The 9,040-nt window shown below is 39.9% G+C and overlaps 2 protein-coding genes across 2 annotated transcripts in view; one reads left to right on the forward strand and one right to left on the reverse strand.

The window, feature by feature from the left end:
- LOC118425981 (probable ATP-dependent RNA helicase DDX52) overlaps positions 1-8,748 on the reverse strand; it is an 18,164-nt gene extending 9,416 nt beyond the window's left edge. The window contains exons 1-10 of the mRNA XM_035835173.1: positions 8,607-8,748; positions 7,954-8,212; positions 6,825-6,943; positions 6,062-6,247; positions 5,377-5,520; positions 4,474-4,585; positions 3,900-3,972; positions 2,902-3,105; positions 2,574-2,664; positions 2,093-2,215 (exon numbers count right to left, since the gene is read on the reverse strand). Of these exons, the coding sequence (XP_035691066.1) occupies positions 2,093-2,215; positions 2,574-2,664; positions 2,902-3,105; positions 3,900-3,972; positions 4,474-4,585; positions 5,377-5,520; positions 6,062-6,247; positions 6,825-6,943; positions 7,954-8,212; positions 8,607-8,702 (1,407 nt within the window). The 5' untranslated portion in view covers positions 8,703-8,748. The remainder of the gene's footprint in view (positions 1-2,092; positions 2,216-2,573; positions 2,665-2,901; positions 3,106-3,899; positions 3,973-4,473; positions 4,586-5,376; positions 5,521-6,061; positions 6,248-6,824; positions 6,944-7,953; positions 8,213-8,606) is intronic.
- A 175-nt stretch (positions 8,749-8,923) lies between these two features.
- LOC118426010 (39S ribosomal protein L16, mitochondrial-like) overlaps positions 8,924-9,040 on the forward strand; it is a gene marked incomplete in the record, with an annotated part of 7,711 nt that continues 7,594 nt past the window's right edge. The window contains 1 exon segment of the mRNA XM_035835224.1: positions 8,924-9,003. Coding sequence (XP_035691117.1) covers positions 8,983-9,003 — 21 coding nt within the window.

Here is a 9,040-nt window from a genome sequence, read left to right on the forward strand (position 1 = left end):
CTGAATCTACGTGTTACGGCGTCATAACCAACGTGGAACGGGGCCTTCTGATTGGTCCGCGGCGCCTGGCTATATGATAATGTATTATAATACACCCAATATGAGTTAATGAGAACTTTCAATTTCCAATCTTGAAACAAGCAGTTTGGTTTCAAGAAAATATTTTGACCAATTTTTGTTTACATTTTTCAATGCATATGCATACAACATATCTTCCGTATTTCCCTGAATATACATCCCTTTGCAATATTTGACAAGGTACTGTAAGTTGATCCACATTTGCTGCACCTAATTTTTGTGCCACAGTGAAAATCATGATTTTGAGGTCGCAGTTGAATCAATGCTTGAAACAATCAAAGACATGTGAAGAAAAAATGACTGTGGGTATTTTGAGTTTGCACTGGACCTGTCAATGAAAATAATGCCAAATCAAAAAAGACACCAAAGTTTCAAAATAGACAGTACTAGTATACTTGAATCTGATTTAACCATCTTGTGGTGCAGAATGTATTGCCAAACACAATCATTATTTTGTTTACATTTTCAGTCAACATTCAGTGACATGTACACTCAAATTCACTCTGTAATACAATTATGACTTAACTGTTCAAAGTACATGACAAAGCTGAAATCTTGTACATGTTATACTTTGAAATTCCTTTCATGATAGAAGTACATCATATCTGTGTATTCTTTCCATTTACCCTGAAAAACATTTGTGTACTGAAGTGATTTCTCTACTCGGTGGGTCCAAAGTTTTCTTAGACGATTTAAGTAAGATTGAATTTGTCAATGTTGAGATCTTGTACATTACACTTAATGGGCAAGGGAAGCTCTTGTGGACCAAATGGACCTACTGTATAAGATACATATCTAGGACTGGTACCCAAGTAAAGCTTAATGTTACAATTTATGGAGGTGGAGACTGAAATAAAGATACCTGTGAGAGTACATTTACAAGTGCTCCCCTGATAAAAGCTAGAGCCCTGGGGTATATGTTTCTGGACACTATCTGTAGCATACACGTCTCACAATGGTGGTGTGTGCTGATATAAAGTATGATACTTTAGGGCCCTGAGGACATAACAACACAGTGTAATGTTGTTGATATATGTAAGAGTCATAATGTAGAGTGTCAAGGCTTAGACTGAATAAGACTTAGTGCTCTGTCAGCTATTCTAAAGATCATAATCATCATGTCAGTTTGCTAAGACTAAGTTCTCTCTGCAAGAAAGAATGTTTTATCAAATTGATTGTGACAGTGCACTTAGCTTTCAAAAGTATATACTGAGACTGACATACAAGAGTCTTACATGTACATCATGAGCATTCTAAAAACATGCACTCATTGGACATTGAATTACTGTGAATGCAGAAATGTTCGCGGTGGTTTAATTTTCGTGGTTTTCGCGGTGGCCTCTTCACAGCGAACTTAAAACCACCACAAACATTTATCCATGACAGTAATTATATAAGAAACTACAGCGCATTGTGCTACGGTAACCACAAACTTAAAACCACGAGAAAAGTCATTTTTCCCGCTATCGCGAAATTAAATCCCCGCAAACTTAAATGCATTTACAGTACTTGATTGATGGATACAACTGAAGTTTAAGAGGGAGGTATGTGTACATACATGTACTCTAGACCAGTACTAATCAATCTGTACATGGTATGAAAACCTCAACCTCGGTGGACACAGAAATTATAGACATTGTAAATACGTATCAAAGTTTATTCCCTGCCCTTCTATCTTTGCAACAGCAAGGCTCTCCACAGACTGTGGATTAACCATGTCGCTATTCTGGTTTTGAAAACTAGGGTGCTAATTCTCTTTAACATGTACCTGGATTAGCCTGATTAAATCTTGCTTATAGCAGCCCGCCAAACATCCCCCGGCCTCCTAGAAGCTCAAACTCCGCAGGGAGGGGCCAGTTACAGCCCAGGACAGTAAAGTTTGCGTTACACAGACTAGTACCTAGATTATTTTGCTAACGTTCATTAAAACTTACATAAAGACTACTGTACTATCTCCTATAGTGCACTTTACTCTAAAGTTCAGTTTATAATATGACTGTCAGAAATTTGGTACCTGAGTCTGAGTCCTGTCCGCATGGATCACATCCACATTGATACCATCATAGATGAGCTCATGGAACAGCTCCTTGGCTCGTTCCTTGGACTGAACAAAGATCAGCACTGGAGGGGTCAGCCCCTGAAAAATACACGTGTCAACTAATTGTTTAATTCAGTAGGAGAGGAGCACAGCAGAGTCATGAATATATATAATGTAATGTCTGAGACGTACTATTTGAAATGACTGAAGAACATGTCATATTCAAATTAACATGCTCTAATTCATCTTAAGGACTCGGGGTATTGATTTTGCAATCGGGAGGGAAAGGTAAAATTTCTTAAGGTTTTCATGATTAAAACAATACGGTAGAAATAAAAGTACATGTTTAGTATGTGATGAATTTGTGGTGGGGTCTCATCATGTAAACCAGGAACATAAAACCAGCACCAACATTTCATGATTGAAAGTCCATGGATAGAGTAGTTAAAATACCTACTTTTCTGACAAGCTCTCTCATGGCCAGCAATTTGCCAGATTCAGACCCAACAAACAGCAACTGTTGTTCAACTGTATCCACAGCTGAGTTCCTGTGGGAGATGAAATTGAAATTTTTCATTAGATAAAAATATATTACACACCAGAAGAAAGAACTTATTATGACAATGTATGATATCAACAGTTACTATCAGCTAAGCTGTCTGGGTTTGCCATGTATTTCATTGTCTGCAATTTCAATAGATCTAAATCCAAACAGTTACTACAGGGACAACTTGCAGTACTGCAAATAATCAGTAGCGGGCAGCATTGAATAAAGGTTCCTTTACCTTGCTCCAATGCTAACTGTCACCACGTTGTCCAGGTTCACCTTGCACCACTGCTCCACATCGTACGCGAACGTTGCGCTGAACATGGCCCTACGCACGTGGGAGGAGTCGCAGGCCTGGTAGATGACTCCCAGCTGATCTCGGAAACCCTGCTTTCCCTCCTCAAACAGTTTGTCCGACTCGTCCACTACTAGCCACTCCACACTAGTGAGCAAAAAACATCTGTATCTGTACAGCCAGTATGACTGGCCTTCGGTGTAACACATCTGATTCAGCTTCCTTATCAGCATCTGTATATGTACAGCCCGTATGACCGGCTTTCGGCGCAAAACACCAGCTACTACATCCGCATCTATACAGCCAGTGTAAACACCCTTTGGCATAACACACCAGTATCACAGTCACGTGGCGTGGCAGTAGCGGGATATATTAACAGTGAACGGCCTGTCACACCTAATCTTTGCACATCTAGTTGTTCAAAAGTTATCTAGCAAGCTAGGATACCCCTACTGTACTTGGTGGCAAAAAGTTACGCTCTACAAAAGTTGCAAGACAGACTTGAAGAAATAAAAGCAGTCCTCCTCAAGAATGATGCCTTTGAAACAATTGGTAGTAGCAAAACGTAGTTTCTCTGGCAATTTCAGCGAAGCACACTACGTCATCTTTACTGTAACTCTTTCTAATAAAATCTGATTTCCTATATATGTCTATTATATTATATAACACTGTCAGCAACCTGTCTTTTAGTCATTCAGTAAGTGTTTTAGTATCTCTTACATGCAGAGGTTTGATGCCTAAAACTTCCCCTTATAATTACATCCACCAGTCTGGTGTCTGGACTTTGAGTCCCCATTTAAAAACACGAAATGCATTTACCCCTTATTCTACACCTGAGCGGGGTATGATGAAATTCAATCCATACGGCAAAGCAGTCTGGCCGCTTACCACAGCAACAAGGCTCTTTATCTTTGTAAGTTGTGACATTTTGGAAAACTTACCTGTGTAATGATACGATGGGAGGATCTTGTTTCAGCATGTACACCAGTCTGTTTGGAGTTGTCACCAAAATATCTAAATAAATGGAAATCAAAACCAAAAGTCACTTTGACATGGTGTAACAAACTGTACACAATACATAAATAAATGGAAATCAAAACCAAAAGTCACCTTGACATGGTGTAACAAACTGTACACAATACATATATATTGTAGTAATGTACATTCATTTCTTACATCTCATAAAATAGCTACCTTTGAAATGTCAAACTTTTAAATTTTTTGCAAGCATATCATATTTGACTTCAAAGTACCAATCTACATAAAAGAACCACTATATACAAGAATCTTTAAGATGTTGCAAAAATGTTGATGTCAGAGTTATGGTGTACTTTGCCCAAGTGTCTTACAAATCTAGTTCTCCTTTTTCCCTGGCATGTTAAGGGATCTGTGTATCGACTAGGTTCAATTAGCATATCTTGCTTCAAAATGTATTAGACTTAGAGCATATCTTTCAATTCATTTTTTAAAGGAGATCATAACTCTTATAATCTCTACTACTAGTCCACTCCTTACCAAACTTCTTTGCAGAGTTGGGTCCAAACTTCTTGGCAGCCTGCGCAGGTTTCTCTATGTAGTACGTCCTGAAGCCACGCCCCTCTCCCAGCCTCTGGAACCATGTAAACGTCTGGGCGAGAAGCAAGATACAGATTGGGAACACCTTTTCCATGTCCTATATGAAATGTGTATTACCAATATATGATTCAACGTCTTGTTGTTACCATCATTCTCCCTAAGTCAGAAACATCAAGCTTAGCCACTGGTTCCATAGGCGAAGCAGGGGTTACAAGGCTACAATTACAATTCCCTACCCCGTTTTGGCCGGAATGGTTTGATCCACTCATATCGCACCATCGCACAAGTGGCGTGTTTTTTTACGTGCCCGGGGTATGGCTCTCCCCAGACACGGGACCTCCATTTAACGTCCTATCCGAAGCTTAGTACTCATTTTCACCTGAGAAAAGTGAGGAAAGTCGTGTAAAGTGCCTTTCCCAAGGGCACAAGATCAGTAACACGGCAGCCGGATTCGAACCCGCGACCTCTCGGTCGGCCGTGCGGCAGCCGTGCGGCAGCCATGCGGCAGTGGTGCTATGAAAATATAATGTACACCATGTTCAGAAATTTTGGCAAAAATCCCCCTGCTATGGTGCGGCAGTGGTGCGGCAGTGGTGCCAATTAAACTATCTAGACCAGCTTGAATCTGTGTACTGCAAATCTTTGTTAATACATACATTTGTATAATAATATTTGTTAACAGACTTTGAATACAAGCATATGTTATGTATCCTATTTTGATACTGTAATAGTAACTTTGGTTTTCACAGCTGTTACAATAAAGACGGCAATAACTCTTGATATTCACGTTGCCACAACTTGAAGTCTAAGTAATGGACATCAACATATTTTCGTACTCCCGACCTGTTTTGCGAGCTCCCTGGTTGGAGACACGACCACGGCCCTGAAGCCCTGTCGGCGCGGTTCTCGCAGGTGGTGCAGGATGGGTAAGATGAAGGCTGCTGTCTTACCGGAACCCGTCGGTGCGCAGGCCAGAATTTCTCTCCTCTGGAAAGGACACATGAGGACAATTCTAAGTTAATGTCCCCTCAATTTGTTTTGACCATGAGCAAGTATAATGTCTGCAATTTGGCTAAGCAGATTACTAGGTCACTTCTATTCCTTCTGATAAGCACAGGCCCATACACAGGACTAAAAAGTTAGTATTCCCCTCTGAAGTATGATGTGCCCAAGAAGGGTTCAAACCTTGAGCTGTGCAAGCACTACAATATGTAACATTTCTTAGGTCTTTTGTATGACCAGACTGTAATTTTAACCCATGACTTCCTAGATGTAAACAAATATGCCATCCACTAGGTTATAATATCTTATTAAGTGTGGAGTACAACGTACTAAAAAAAAACATGATAGCAAGCACAATGTAATACTATCTGTTCCTGTTCTTACCTGTAACATGAGTGGTATAGCCTGCATCTGGATGGGTGTAGGTTCCTCATACCCCAGGCCCTGTAGGTTGGTGAGGATCTGGGAGTGGATACCGTACATGCACTCCCTGTAATACTATCTCAGTATCTGTTCCTGTTCTTACCTGTAACATGAGTGGTATAGCCTGCATCTGGATGGGTGTAGGTTCCTCATACCCCAGGCCCTGTAGGTTGGTGAGGATTTGGGGGTGGATACCGTACACCCCCTGTAGCTCCTGGAAACTGGTGACGGGGGCGGGGATGTCCGAGCCCTGTACGTGGATCCGATTCTTACGTCGAAACTCACTCAGCTGGATAACGGTTGATAAAAAAAATGGATTGCGTTATCTGTGCTTGTTCAGATTTGTTAGACATTAGCTTCCAGTAAAGCGAGAATTGTACCTAATAAAATAGTAACGCTTTCTACAGCATTAGTCCATTCAGGGCACAAATAACTGCAATACTGACTTTTAAAAAAAGTACTAGATTTGATGAAACATTGATCAAACTAGAGACTTGAAGATGCCATTGAATTCTTTACCTATCATTTTGCAGGTGGTAACAGCTAATGTTGGTACAGCCATCAAAAACCTACCTTGACTACAAGTATGCTCATGTCAGGCCGCATGATTCACCGGACTGCTTATTGTAGGAAGGGCCCAATCAGCCCGGCAGTGAGAGATTGGGTTACACAGGCTAACAAAAATACACACTTCACACACATGCAAGTACATGGACTGGTGAGGGTTAGATGCACTAGTACTTAGAAAAATTGTAGACATCACCAAAGCAGAGTGTACCTAGTAGTACTATTCTATAACATGTATGTTTGGCTCACTGCAGTATAAAACACTCTACATCATCTATGTACATGTGTGCATGTTTTACCTTTTCTTGTTTGATCTGCTCCACCTTGTTCACTGTCAGGTCTTTCTTTTTCCTTTTCTTCTTCTTTTTCTCTGAAGCTTTGATGTCACCGAGCAACTGTAAGCTGTCTTCACTGTAATCTGGGTCAACCAAAAGGACAAACATCAGCTTGAGTTGAAATGTTAGACTTAAAAGCACTCAATACACCAGACTCTAACATATATGTATATTCTGTAGCTTCCTCCTTATGTCATTGCATTTACACAATTACAGTACAGTTGAAAGAGTTTTGCTCTTAACATATTTTTTAGCATAATTTCTGTTTTCGGGGTGTCTGTGTGGCGCAACGGTTAGAGCGTTGGAATCAGAATCAGTAGGTCCTGAGTTCGATACTCACCATGCCCCTGTCCCCATGACGGTGGAGTGACGCCCACCGAGCCTCACGGCTAATCTGTCTAAAGGTGCCAAAAAACACCTACGGATTTGGTGTTGCCAGTGTGTCAACATCTGAACACTTGCCACTAAGACCCGTGAATTTCTGTTTTCATGATTCAAAAAAAGATTTGGAACATCGTTCCCCTGATTTCATCCACTTACATCTAGATAAAAAAATGAGTCTGTCTCCTTTTACTCAATATAACCTCTAAAGTTCATTTTGTTTACATTTCTACTGTTTAACATTAAGAAGTTCTAGGGTATTGATTTTAAATGTATCTTCTTTTTTTATTCTACTGATATTTGTTTAATTTTGTAAATTTATGTATGTGGTCACACCTATCACCTATGCCCACAGTTTGTGTTGCCCATGTTGCATACTGAATAAAGTCAAAGTCAAACCTAAAAGATGGTATCTTTTTTAGTTTTAGTTCCACAAACTCTTCCGTAAGTTCTTTCTTTTTTGCAACGTATTACTGTAAATGCATTTAAATTCGCGGGCATCTAATTTCGCTGTAGCGGGAAAAGGGACTTTTCGCGGTGGATTTAAGTTCGCGGTAACACCATAGACTGAAGTCTAATACCATTATAGAAAAATTTTCGCGGTGGTTTTAAGTTCGCGGTGAAGTGGTCACCGTGAAAACCTCGAACATTAATCCACCGCGAAGATTTCTGCATTTACAGTAACTTTTCTTCCATGAAGTTTCGTTCTTACCACTGTCGTCACTGTCGGCTAGTTCTCCTTTCTGTTTTCTTTTCTTCCCTTTCTTTGATTGTACTCTGAGGCCGTCACTCTTCAATACTTCTGAACAGTTGTTTTTGCTTGATGTCTCTGCACTGGTCCTTGCCACATTGTCTCCAGTACTCTCTGCTGCTGGTTTACTGGGCTTCTGTTTTGATAAGTTACCAAAGAAATCCAGAGCTTTGTCTGCCTCTTCTTTGGATACTGTTGGTGTGACTTGAGCTCTAATCATCTGGGGGGAAGTAAGAAAATAATTGATTTACATCAATTCCCTTGGACTATTCCAGAATATTTTTTTGTCAGAGTACAAATCTAAATCATGATAAATAAAAAAAACATGAAATATATGCTCTATATGACCATATGTGTACATGTACAAGTGTGTAGATGCATGCATCATGACTTTTAAACATAGGAAAACATGTGTGCATGTGTGTGTGTGGATACATGTGCATGCGTGCACATGTATCCATCCACACACACACACACACACATGTGCATGCGTGCTTTGCCCCCCTCCCCATTTTCAACATACAACGGATTCAATTACTCTCCTAAAAATCCTTGCAAAGTCAAAACTTAAATAATGACTAGAAACTGCATTACATATCAACCATCTTTGTTACCTGAGAACGTTCAGCGTCTTTCCTGAAGCGTTTCGTGTCGAATTTTGCCCCAATTCCGAGCTTGCGGAAAAGTTGCAGCTCCTCCGGCGCAGCCATTTTGGGCTATACCAGTAGTGAATAGGGAAGCAAAATTTTGAAAAATAAAAATATTTGTATAAAGATCAGCGTATTAAAAGTTTGTAATATTTTAATAAAATAAACTCATTACATTTTCTATTTATTCATTACATAAAAATTGTTATACGTTAGAAATATATTAAAATTCATAAGATAATTTCACAGACATTCCCCCGTTTATGGTGTTCCCGCCCGGTTTGGGAGATTGAAAATGGAGGATTTGGTTTTGGAACGTGCGTGACGCTTTGAAACCAACAATATGTCTGTTTTGTTGAGAAGAGTAGGATAACCACATGGTCACAACACATCTAAGTGTT

The sequence above is a fragment of the Branchiostoma floridae genome, chromosome 11, assembly GCF_000003815.2.
Source record: "Branchiostoma floridae strain S238N-H82 chromosome 11, Bfl_VNyyK, whole genome shotgun sequence".
In the NCBI taxonomy this organism is placed as follows: Eukaryota; Metazoa; Chordata; class Leptocardii; order Amphioxiformes; family Branchiostomatidae; genus Branchiostoma; species Branchiostoma floridae.